The sequence below is a fragment of the Tyto alba genome, unplaced genomic scaffold (assembly GCF_018691265.1).
Source record: "Tyto alba isolate M040663 unplaced genomic scaffold, T.alba_DEE_v4.0 Super-Scaffold_1000006, whole genome shotgun sequence".
NCBI lineage: Eukaryota > Metazoa > Chordata > Aves > Strigiformes > Tytonidae > Tyto > Tyto alba.
In genome coordinates this window covers 14,355,635-14,369,027 of record NW_024881272.1, presented here as the reverse complement: position 1 = coordinate 14,369,027, position 13,393 = coordinate 14,355,635, and the positions used below count along the sequence as shown (strand labels likewise).

The 13,393-nt window shown below is 34.2% G+C and overlaps 1 protein-coding gene across 1 annotated transcript in view; it reads right to left on the bottom strand.

Moving 5' to 3' along the window:
• Nucleotides 1-13,393, bottom strand: part of CDC14A (cell division cycle 14A) — a 65,651-nt gene continuing 52,258 nt past the window's right edge. The window contains 6 exon segments of the mRNA XM_033000810.2: nt 1-389; nt 9,221-9,281; nt 9,283-9,543; nt 10,460-10,588; nt 12,260-12,307; nt 12,893-13,008. Of these exon segments, the coding sequence (XP_032856701.2) occupies nt 360-389; nt 9,221-9,281; nt 9,283-9,543; nt 10,460-10,588; nt 12,260-12,307; nt 12,893-13,008 (645 nt within the window). The 3' untranslated portion in view covers nt 1-359.

The window sequence follows — 13,393 nt, the reverse complement described above, 5'->3', positions numbered from 1 at the left end:
AATTTTTATATATATTGCTTACCAAAATATTCTCTTAATATATATTTTAACACTGTACACAAGTTAATAAATGTCTTAATGAAATTCATTAGAAATATATTCAAGCTGTCTCAACATTAAAAATTTAAATCTGTATATAACATGGGGTAATAATTTCCATAAATTCAACATCAGTGCATCTGCAGTAGTTATTAACAAGAAATTACTGTCCGTTAAGTCTCCTCTTGGTGTTAAGGTTTTAATATGTCTTATATTGAAGATTCCTCCTCTGAGCGAGCAGCTTACTTCCTTAAGTTCTTCTCTTTCATGAAGGGCTTCGATTTTAAGAGCTCAGCGGGTTTCACCAAAGCAGGAAGGCTTTAGTACTGAACATACTCAGACTGAAGGGACTGTGCAGAGAACAAAAAATGATTAGAGGTCACTGGGAATGTTATGTTTGTATACAGCATGCATTTTGCACTTAAGGAGTAGATGAAGGACAGGAAGGAGAAAAATGAACAGAGTTGGAGGGGGAGCTGAATCTGCATATCTGAAGATCAATAAAATAGAAAAAACTCAAGAACTGGATAAAGTCCATCAACTTCCCTGTATCTACACTGACTTTTCCAAACCAAATTCTAGACATTCTTGAAAAAAGTGTTACAAGTCCTTTAGAACACCACCTTAAAGCAATACCTTAAAAATGTGTTGGGAAAGCCTATGACTGCTGTTGCTACAATAGAATTGTTTCCCTTTATCCTGAATGAGAATCTAAGTGCTACTGTAAAAAATACAGCATACTTTAGATGTTGATTCAGGTAATGACACAGGAAACATATACAGTGTAGCTAATTTACTGAGAAAAAAGCTACACACAAAGCATCACAATTCTGCACATGAATACATTTATGTATGATTACTAAAACGAGATGAAAATGAAGCACTACAAATGGTTTATCTGGCTTAGCAAACAGTCAGTATAATTAAGAGGAAGGAGTAGGCTGGTCTACTGTATTTATTTACATTTCTGTTTCTACTGAAGTCTAAGGCTTCATTATAAAGTAATTAATCAGTTTAGACAGCATCCAAACATTTTATTACCTCTTATACAGATGTGTTCAGGAAGTCATTGATAGACAGAAAGTCTTACTTGAGAGAGCTCTTTACTATACTAGTATGGTTACAAACTAATAGCAAATTAAAAGCCCACACCATATTTTAGAATTGCATCAATTAATCAAAATTAGACGAGAACAACATGATTCCCAAGAAAGCTCAGAACCTTGGAGTCTTCCATTTTCCAACTGTTCCTAACTTGCCATTATAGAAATGCTCTTTGGCATCCATAGTGAAACCTATCAAATAAACCTAACAAATATATAAACCTTTAGAGCCCTAACTAGTACCACAAAACCACTTTTTTTTGCTGTATCTTAAGTCTCAGCGTATATTTCCAAAGTTGTCTTTTAAATTCATTTTCACAGCTTGAAGATCTGAGACCATCTGGATATTCTTTCCTAGGTTTAAAAAGAAGTGCTGTCAGCATATAAAGATTTGAATACCACTGACTAAAAAGGGTTTGTTTTTAGTACTGAATGGATTCAACATGAACGGTTTAATAGAAAATACTTTACCATAAAACTAAACAGAGATAACAAGTATTTTTCATTATAGGCTCAGAATCACCATGGAATACATAATTACAGAAGCTTATTTTCCCCTACTCCATTCTCTGGTAATCATTCTGGATTATTAGCTTTGGAGAGAGCATGTGTCAAGCTATTTATTACATGTGTAAGAGTGAGGCAGAAGGAATAGCCCTTCATTAATGAGCACTTGGAACTCCTGCTCTTTTAATGATCCTCACAGCTTTCTTATTTTCAGATGTGTATTTTAACAATCAGAAAGATGGTCACACTTAATTAGAGCAGTATTTGAGATGGATTCTTCAAAGCTGAATTCCAAGTAGAGGTGATTAACAAACATTTAAAAATGCATGAAAGTTAATTATATACTACTATATTGTTGTACAGTAATAGATTACTTTAAGCTTGGACAGATGAAATATAACCAGAAAGCACTATACAGTTTTGGTGACCTTGGGAACAGCTAGCATTAGTTGACAAAGCACTATGAACAGCAGCCCTTTATATAGCAGACAGTAGTAACCAGGAAATCATAATTTAAATAAACAAACAAGCAAACCATGAAGTAAAGGCTCTGAAGTTTAAACTAAAATTGTTAAAATTGTTAGGAATCCAAGTTACAAAAATATGGAAAAAATTAATGGCAACATATAAAAAAGAACAAATAGCCACACAGCACAGATCGCTTGGAAACAAGATAGTATGTTGTGTTAATTTTCATTACAGATGGATAGGCAGAGATTGTTTTATTTATCTTCAAATCGAGAAGTATGCTTTTCAGTGTGTTCCCACCTTCACCATAGCTCTACTTCACATAGCCATCATTTCTCAGTGCTTCAAAGCCTTTTCTGAATACAGGGAAGAATTAAATGTAAGCAGTATTTTTTCCAGATTAAGATTAATTGATATGACTTCCCATAATATTCCGATTACTAAAAACATGGTGATAGCTGTAACAACTGAGCTGCTGTAAAGTATTCAGACTGAGTTTTGAGTTAGAAAAATTAAATTATAGCTGGGGAGGATTGGGGTTTTTTGGGGTTGGTTGGTTGGTTTGGTTTTGTCTGTATTTGGTTTTCTTTTGCAGTTAAGTGATTTGTGCTCTTAAATCTCTTCACATTGTCCAGAGAGACTGACTGTAATATTTCAAGGCCTGTAATTGAGCTATATTACTACCCCCCCCTCATTTTTTTTTTTTTTAATCTTTTCGAGGAGTTTTCTATTTTAAAATTTACATTCCTACCTCCTATTTGCAGTGACTCAAAGTATGGCCTGTGATTCTGAAAGCTTTATCAAAAACAAAAATCCCCAATTCACCATTACAAGTCACATGCTTGTATTTAACAAAATCTTATTTAAAATAGAGGTAAAAATAGAAGGAAAAACAAAGAAAATTGCTGAATTGCAATGATGAGAGTATAAAATCAGTTAACTGAGTAGAATTCTCAATGTGTACTCTTACAGTGGTCCCATGCAGTGTCAAGCTTGGCATTTTATACCCAAGTATCAGACATTTAAACAAGGAACTAGGAATTAGATAGCATCGCTACAGGTAATGGTATCTAGTGGATTTCATGCTGAAGCAACTACTCAGATCACTGTAACTTCTCTTCTTCAGCAGGAGGCACAGAAAGCCTCCTGGAAGAGAAAATGAGCTGCTGATCCATCTAGGCACTAGAACCGTATTCGCATGCATTCAACTTCAGGACCAAGTCAGCTGGGAGTTAACTTTCAAGAGGGAACAGCCTTGTAGCATTTACAGCTATTTGTTACAACTCACACATACTTTTTTTCAGATAATTGCAAGAAGTAACTTAAGTTTTTTGAATTGTTCATCAACTCTCCCAAAACACTGTTGCAACAGGAGTGTTGCAGCAGGTAAGAACTATTGTGAATATACAAGATGCACTAAAATATATCAGAATATATTGTAGAAAATGCATACGCACTTGAAGTGATCCTTTGAGTCTGCTGAATTTACAGATCAGTAAGGTGCACTAGTGTTTGTCTCTGATTGTAAAGCCTGTCCTATATTAACTAATGGTAAGTTCTTACTAAGAAAAACTATCCTACAAGTATAAAGATCACGTATATGAATTCAAAAATACTGCTACACCTCTCAATTTTTTGAAATTTTTCCATCTTGCCAGTTTCCATGACAGCTATAGAAGCAAAAGGTGACTCATCTTAAGACTACCCAGTTACATACTCTTCAATAAAAATACATTTTAAAGAGTGATATTTGGATTTATAACTATTGTAAGAACAAAGTAAAAAAATCTTACTGTGGTACCTTAAATGTGATTATACTCGATAAGAATATTTCTTCAATTATAATGGTGAGAGATTCTGTTTAATCAAAACATCCTATTTGTAAAATTTGCAAATGAAATATTTATTCTATCTGGCTAGAATGGCAAGTTGTCTGTTCTATGAAAATCAAGCTTTTCTTCTAGTTCATCAGCATACAACAGCATAAACATGAGAAAAAGGAAGTGGATTATAAACATAGACTGATGAAGGACAAAAACCATTAGGAAAAAAAATATATGGCTGATAGCAACAGGAAGTCAAAGTCATGGTTATTTTTTGTTTGTTTTAAATGAAATGTGGAACAATAGTATTTTTTTTTATGTTTCATTCCAAAAAGAAAAAAAAAAAAAAAGTATTGAATAACTTTCTCTTCCAGGGAAAAAAAATTATTTTATGTACTTCCATTGCATAAAAAGTTTCCAATTTCCTCACTAATGAGATTAAAGAACATTAATTAGAACTGAAAATTTACTGTCCTATCTACTGCACCGTTCTTGTTAATAGTTAACAAACTAGAAGGATAAATAAGAGTGATGATTTTCTAAAACAGAGTACCTATATGATTACAGATGGTTCGCTTGATATCTAAACCCAGGTGAGATTTTGCTAATAAAAAGAAGAGGAATGTAATTCATATCATTCAAGAGGTCTTTGATGAGCTAAGTTAAATGAATAAACATAACCACCAGTATATGTAATAGACTTCTGTCAGGCAACTTATGTGATGTGCTTCAATTAGAAAAGTGCAATGTAATACAACCACTTACTGCAACAAGATGAAGGTTTGGCTGTCAAGACTTCCAAGTAATTTCAGCATCTAAAGCAGTGAAGTGGAAATCATTAAATAGAATTCTGTTTTTAACAGAATTCCGCCCAAACTGGTATTAAGGATTGATGCTACTCCATATTTTGCTCATGACCTTAAGACCACTGATGAATACCACCAAAAGCAAAACAGCTGGATGTCAGTGGCTGAAGTGGTAAGACAAAACCATCTTCATTGTTTGGTTATTTGGTTCCATTAAGAAGAGGGGAGGAAAGGGGGGGGGGGGGGGGGGCGGGGGGAAGATGATGCTTTTCTACAGAGCTCCACATAAAATAAACAGGGAATTCAGGACACTGGACTAAAATACCAGTCAGCATCGTGGATGGCAAGAATTCTTTTTTTCTCCCCATGAACTCCCAATCCACTACAGTTAAAAAAGGTAACAGAAGCTATGGATTTACAAGCAGGACAGCACCCAGCAGCAGCTTTCTGGACCTGAAAGATGAATGTTAAGTGTTGCAGCTACTTCTTGAAAAAGGCTTTTCAAAAACTGTAAAGGATTTGAACACTTTCCAAAAGGATCTTTGTGCCAGCTTAGCTTATCAAAAGACAATCAAGTTGAGATGACTAGCATGAAATATCTTCATGACAAGAAAATAAGGCAATAAAGGACTGGATCAGTGACATAATAAAGAAATATAACAAGATTCAGATTAAAGGTGAAATGGTTTTAAGCATGACTGTATTCAACCAGCGGGACTAATTATCAAGAAAAATTATATTGTCTCCAAAATAAACCACCATCAAGATGAATCTGTATTAGCCAGTAAGTCAGAGGCTCACTAGCAGACAGGAAAGCATTCAGAGGTTAAATGATCAAATAATCTACTCTTGTTTTAAACACGGTGACATCACAGTAACTGCACTAAACTCAGTCAATTGTGCATAAAATAGCTAATATTTAGTGCACTCCACTGTGATTGTGACAGTTGCACAGGGCCATACAGTATATTTAGAAGCACACAGAACATTCAGGACATGTTTGAAAAATGTCTTCCAAGCAAGTAAGCAGTTTAACCATTATTATATTGATATAAGATTACTTCACAGGTAAGTCAGAAACTTGTATTTTGCTACACAGACTTTGTTTAGCATGATTCTTCCTACGAAATGCCACTTCTCACATCACAGTACATAAAATCCTTTTTCTCTCACCTCACTATTCCACAGAATATTGGATATTGCATCTCATTTAAAGATCTTGCTATATTTGACTGTGTATAAATTTTACTTCTCATCAGCAAATGATATAAAGCCAAGAATTGTTCAAAGGTTACACCCTTATATCCTTCCATGCATTACTAAGTCATTAAGATAGATAGGAAGATTAAAAACATTCTTAAAACACAAGAAATACGCATTCTAGAAAGCTATTTTATCTGCAGAAGTATTTCCAATTCAACCTAAAACTTTATACTATGCATAACGTATTTCATTTAAATCACTGGTTTAAGTCACTTAATAGTTTTATGGCAGGGGAACAACAATTTCCCGCTTTACCAAGATGCACATAGCTATGGTCCCTCTCTGACATCAAGATGGCTGTTTACCTGCTCATGAATTGCTCTTTTCCTCTTCCTTAAATTAAACAGTAATCAACATTCTTTGCTTTTCTCTCTTTCCCTAAGTCGTCCTTATCTAAGAAGAAAGCATGTGCTACAATAGTAGAAGAGTTACAGTGTAAACGCAGCCCCTCTCCTCACATATATTTGGGGAATTTTTGTGTCAATTCCATTATGTTGAACCTTGAGGGTTTATAAGATTAAACAGAAACATAGTGCCATCGTAAAATTTTGTAAATATCTAGACATAAATAAGAAACAAAGTGTCAACAAATACTTAATTTCTTAGCCTATGCCTATGGAACAAGCCCACTAACTTTGCTTTCATTGTTAAAAATTATTTGTAGCACAAAGGTATGACAACTACCTTTCCAAAGGAGATGACAGTTCTTAGGTTTTAAGATGTTACATTTTCATTCCACCTTTTAAGCTGTTTGAGGAAATGTGCTTATTGTTTCTGTAATGTTTTATATTATAAAGTGGTACTCTTGTAACTTCTGGCCTATTGTGAACCATGTCAGCTTATTTTCATGACTGAGTCCCATTTAAATTATAAAGCATTTCTTCCCCTTAGGGCTCTGCATGTAGGTTTACATATTTATGCATAATATGCAGCTATAACTAGAATATGAAAAAAACTTAAGAATTGCTTCTGGTAGCATGTAACTTACAGAAGGTACAATAGAAAAGAATGGGAATGGGTTGACCTTCCAAAGAATTATTGTTCAAATACATTAAATATGAGAATATTGAAGGTGATAAATAAATAAATAAATAATCAGATGCTTTACCACTTATTTATTCTGATGAGTGATTGCTCTCTACCATTGTTGGTGTATTGACCCTGGTTCCGGTATACTCAACTGGAGACTCTGTCAGTCCTCCTGAAGACTGAACTTCTGTAAGCATGTTGAATAAAAGACTGGGAATACCTAAGAAGGCTGACTTTCCAGAACCATCACAATTCACAAACAAATGAGACTCATGCGTATATCTCAAAACAAACATCCTCAGCTTGTTACACAGCTTTTCACCTCTCATCTCTATGCCTGGAGGAATTAATCCAAGTTAGTTACTTAAACTAAAACGGTTCTCTTGTTTTAGAACTGGTTTCATCATAAGAAAACTAGGACGGCTTCTGTATCCTACCTGAGAAAAATCTCAATTATATATAATTTACCTCAATTCCACGTAGCAGGTAGAAATCACAGCCAAATTAAAGAGGTAAAACTTCAAAAAACTGAAAGGATGTGGCAATATTCGGGAAAAACCTTGCAAATAAGTTACTGCTCATGTTTAAAGTAAAGGTTAAACTCAAATTTAAACTCAGTGCAGAACACTCAGTAACCCTAAAATCATGGAATATTAATATTTATTTTGAGATAAATTGTAGTGGGTAAGAAGCTAAATGTACTTTCAAACAAGGAGTCTGAAAGCATCAAGTATTTTAAAGAGCTGCTTTAGGTCAAGCACATCCTAGCACAGTAAATCTCCTTTTCCAGTGGAAGTATCCATTGAATTTAAGAGAATACTGAGTCAAGTTCCCTCAACTAACTTCATTTTCAATGTATTTTGTATACTAGTTAGGTTTCACTCACACGTGCAATTTAATTCCACAATGGAACAATGAGAATTTATTTCCTACAGTCATCTATACTCAGAAAGTGCAATTTATACTCCCAAGCTATAAATACACAGCTTCTGAACTGTAAGTGGTGCTTCATCCTAGCTGTTAACAAGGGGGTAGATTCCCCACTTCTTCAGGAAAAAGCACAACCCATAGGTGATCTTTTTGGCTGACACCCTTGTTACATGCAATGTGTGCATGAGCTGTTTTAAGACGGGGGACTTGCCACACTCAAACCCAGTAGCAGATATAACTTTAAACTTTCCTTATACTGAAACAATTTATCAGTGGTAAGGAAATAGAAAAGAAAGGTGTAATTTTCTAAAGTTAATTTTATACAAAGGTAATTTTATTGCCAGCAGCAAAAAAAAATTAAAAATTGCAAGTGTCAGTACTACTAAACAGAGGCTGACAGGTTCAATTAATTGTAGGCAATATCTTTTATTTAAAACACTGCACTAATTTTTATAATTAGTAGGATATAAAATCTTTGGAAACCAGATATTTAAAAATTTTTTTATAGTAGTAAATATGTTCATTTTTCCCTAAAATAGCTGAAGTTATTTCTGATTTTGTAACTGAAATTTCTCTAATCTCTCTTCTCTACATTTTGTATAGAATCACGTTGAAGTTGCATTAATTTATCCATGCATCCTCTTTATAGAGACTCTTTCACACAGAAAAAGGGCATAAAATAAGCCCAAGGCAGCAAAGTTGTTGAGGAATGAAAGCTAAAATGGTGAGATAATTGGAAATATCTTGGTCTAAAATACTTCCCACCTTTGGTGTTAAAAAAGGACTAGGTTTCAAGTCAAGTGGACTCATCTTTCAAATGAGCCCTATCTTCAAGAATGTTGAACCTTTAATTTAGTATGATACATACAAAGGCTTCTTTAAATCTGTTACTGCATGAAGATTAAGATACATATTAAACTTATAAACTACGTTATGGATAATTTGAAATAAAAAAAGTCTAAATAGTAAGAAGGTCTATAAAAAAAGATATCAGTAAAGGTGTTAGTTTAAGTTCGGGAATGATTTATTTTCATGAACCCTCCATAATCTAGATGCTTGAAAGAGATGGAAAAAAAGCAGCTGAAATGAGAATTACTTGAAAAGGTAACAGAAAAAGGTGCTGTTCAGAAACATTAAAGAAGTCAGAGAATTATGCTGGGTTAAGATTTTTTTGTGACAGCTTTGCTTGTAGAAGCAAGGAAGATACGCATCGGTCAGATGCCTGAACATGCTGTTGTGACTATGAACTTACAGGAATTGACTGACTCTGGTATCGTGCTGGAGGAGTTGTAAGGCCCATAAAGGAAGGTCGACGCGTACTCATCTGTCACGGCGCTGTGAAAACTGGTTTGGCTGCTCAGGTTGCTGCTGCTACTGCTGTTTCTGTTGTATAAATTGTTGTTCAGTTCATGGTTATTTCTGTGAGGCAGCTGCAAGCTGCCATTCAAGTGGCTGGAGATATGGCTTACAGAAAAACCTGTCCTAGAGAACGATGATGTCATTTTGCTTTCATCATCATCTGAAGCGGCATACAGGTTCCCTAGAGAACTGGCTAGTCTGGAGTTTATGGAAACGCTGAATGGAAAACACATGCAGGGAAAAAAATACACACAAGGTATGTACAGATATATAAAAAAAAATAACAGACAATTCAGAAGACATTAGGTGAATAACACAGACCATTCTGACTTTGTGTTTGCACACAGGTTCATCTTCTAGCTCTCAGATAATGAAAACCAGAATTCTTTGTCAGGAGTTCCCTAAATTTGTTTATTCAAGCACCACTATGGCCAGCTTTCACCTCTTTCAAACCATATGCATGAGATTGTTTAAAAGGTTTAGGCAGGGCCTGATCTACACTAAAGTACTTTGTGTACAGGTAACAGTTTAAGAACTCCTCTCTTGTTTCTTGCAGTCAGTAATGTGATACAAGTCTTCAAGTAGCCAAGGGGTTAAAATGATAAAATTTGAGAATAAAAATAGGGTGTCCTGAAATATCTCTAAGTTAGTTATTTTCTTCAAGTAAGTATTTGTGCCCAGAAGTTATTAAAAATGCATCACTCATTCTAAACTTCATTTTGACATCTGTAACTGCTTAGTATAATAGTAATAATGGAATCAAATAGCAATAAATCAAGGGTTCGTAAAAAATCATATTACCACTCAGTATATTCTTTTGAGACTAATAGTATGTAGACTTGTGAGAATACTTTCACAATTTCTATAAAAATCCTGAGCAATGTAATACTGTTTCTGACTTGATATAATGCCACCAAAACTTTCATACCAGTAGGATAGGTTTTGGGGTTTGGCTGTTTTTTAAATCTGCAGGCAACTAAAGTTTGGCTGGTGGAACAGCAAATCACTTTGTAAATAAATTTAAGCCTTCTAACACCCAAGAACAACAAGTGCTTCATAGACTGCATATGTGCTCAAAATCATTGTAGTATACAGTAAGTATGTGTACCAAAATGAGAAGAAGGAAAAAAACCTTTTAAGGTTGGAGCCTGAGGATGTGGGAATTCTGCTTATTCTTTCTGCAGATGGGGAATTAACTGCCATCACTTTGGAGGCCTTCAGAGGAGACATGGATCCTTCGGTGCTACCTGAAGTATTCAGTCTACAAGGAGTGCAGAGTTTTAGTGAGAAACAAGATTTTTATAATAGAAATATACATCTTAGAAACATACAGTCTTTCAAGACATTGACTGGTATTTTAAAAAGTGGAAATTCTTCAGTCCAAGTACTGAGAACTCAATAGCAAAAAATCAGTCTGCCTGTTTACAAGTATCTTTTCAAAAAAACTTCAAATATTTAACTCCCAAGTTTTTCCCTGCTGTGCCACATTATAGTTTTAGGCTACTTTTCACCTTGATAATTTGTGAATGTTAAGTGTCCAGTTTGTATCTAACTTATTGTAAATTTGATTATAGCATTTAAACATTGTAATTTTGAGAAAGAATACTTCTTATGCTCATAAAGCAAGTATGAGTAGAAAAAAACAACATGGTAGCTTTAATAAGAACATCATTGCTTCCAAATGACAGCAAGTACATTTTTAAAGTTGCACAGAACATATAGCTCTTGCTAGGGTGGGACTCTTAATGACCAAATTCCTCATATTTTGATAATGAGCTGTAAGTATGGTACACTGGACCACTCAAAAATGTTAGCATTAAAGCTGTCCATATTAGTTTATTAAAAACTAATAAATGAGCAGCCTCACAGCAGTATGAAATTCTCTCCATACTTAGACCAGGGGATCATGATCAGCTCTTAATGGATGAAAGACCTTGGGTACAAGTCTCCAACTACAAGCACAGAATGGAATTACATTGGGCAGAAATAGCTTTAATTCCACAGCAAGAAAGGGTAAACAGGTATCTCCAAGGTTAGACATCTGGAGTAATATGTCTCAAAAATCCAGATTGTCACAAAACTGAAAAGAATGTATTCTTTTCAGTATTAATGTTTTATAATGACAGATACTCTGTCTTACATGTTGCATTTTAGATGCAATGGGGTAAAGGAGGCAATGGTTACAAAACCAAAAGACTCAATTTTGCCATTCCTATAACTCTTAAAATTAAGTAAATTTTCACTGTATGTTTTGTTTTCTTTTGGGGTATGCTGTCAGTACTGATTTGAGAATAGTACAGGTCATAAATGAAATAAACATTTAGAAAATGAGAAGAAACTATTGGTTTTATTGGCTCCACAAAAAGTTCTGAACAAAGCATGTAGTGTACTGTAAAGCGTACAGTGAGGACCCTGTATTAAAATATGAAAAGGTACCAAAACTCAATATTTATCTGGTACATCTTCTAAAATAAAGTACTGATTGAATACACTAAACAATACCTCTAGTTCATCTACTAAAACACACAGTTTTACATATCACAAAAATTGTGATATGCAGACAATATGTAGCTGATTTAGGCTTTTGAGACAAGTATTTAATTTTACAGAGGTGAAATGGTTATGAGTTAACTAGTCATCCTTCATTGCCTAACAGCATAGATGTTGGAAAATATGATTGAGGAGATTACTTACCTGTATGTGCTAATTATTTATTAAGAAGAATTCAAGGTATTCACAAAGTAGGGCAGTGGCCCCCTGTCCATTAGATGGTTTTTTTCCCCCCCATTTGCATGTGTTTAAAAACGTTTGTTACCTGCCAATTCTCAGAAGTCTGAAAGTGCTAATCAATTGATGTGATAAGTACCATTCAAAATGCTGAAAATTTAAGACTTGTGATACATATTTAGAACTATAATTTTAAAGTTAATACCTGAAAGGTTGTGATATTGACCTGGTGTGCAGTTTCATGTCTTGCAGCCTAAAGAAACAAAAGCTGCAATCTTTATCAAAGGATAAAAAGCCTTTTCGCTTCCCCAGAGCATACTTGCATGTCTCATACTGGCTTTAAAGTACAAGACTAAAAAGAGTTAAGAATTGTTGACAGTCGTTTTAATTTACAGTTAAACAAGAGAAGTACTTTGGGTTTATTTTCAAACTTCACATTTTTACTGGTTCTGAAAAATTCAAAATTTATATAAGGATTACAGAAAAGTAATTCTATAAAGATAACTAAGTTCATTGAAGAATATTTTGTTTGAGACATAAGTTTTAAAATGCTAGATAGATATAAATTTGAAGGTTTTGAGATATGTATTTTTTTACTTTTTCTTTTACTGCTACATAATAAGTAGATATACTGAACAGGGGATGCAGAAGGGGAAAAAAAAAAAAAGAAATTAATAAACCAAATCTGCAACTCATACATATATACCTAGAGAAATTTCCACCACAGAAGGTGGTACAATCAGTACCAATGACTTAAACAAGGCCATGTACATGCCATAAAGATTTGATGGCACAGACTGAATTTAAAATGCAAATTATCTCAGAACTAATTAATTACCTCAGAGCTCCAGTTGTAGCAGAACACGGCCGTCTCCGAGTTTTTAAGGCATTAAGCTTATCTCCCTGTGTCATGCCATTCTGAGCTTCCACACCTGCTTTGTCTTCAAAATCATTCTGGGAAACACAAAGTATGCAAGCAAGGAAATATATCAAATCCTTAGTAGTGGTGTAGTTTCAAAGTATTGAACATCTCCTTCGCAAAGATAATAATTTAAAAGCATAATCTACATTCTTCTACATACATGGGGCCCTACTCTGTCTTTGCCTAGTTCAAGTAAATTAAATGTGTCATTGTACAAACTCACATTCACAGAGGCTTTCTGCAGAATCTGACCTCAAAGTCAGTTCAGGATGCTTGAGTCTAATGCCAGTGTCTATTTACTTCCAAGAAGTCTGCTTTTATAGAACGTAAACTCCATCTCCTTCCTACATAACTATTTTTAAAGTTACCATCAATGTGGAAGGCAAGCAGTAACACACAATTTTGTGATATGCATAA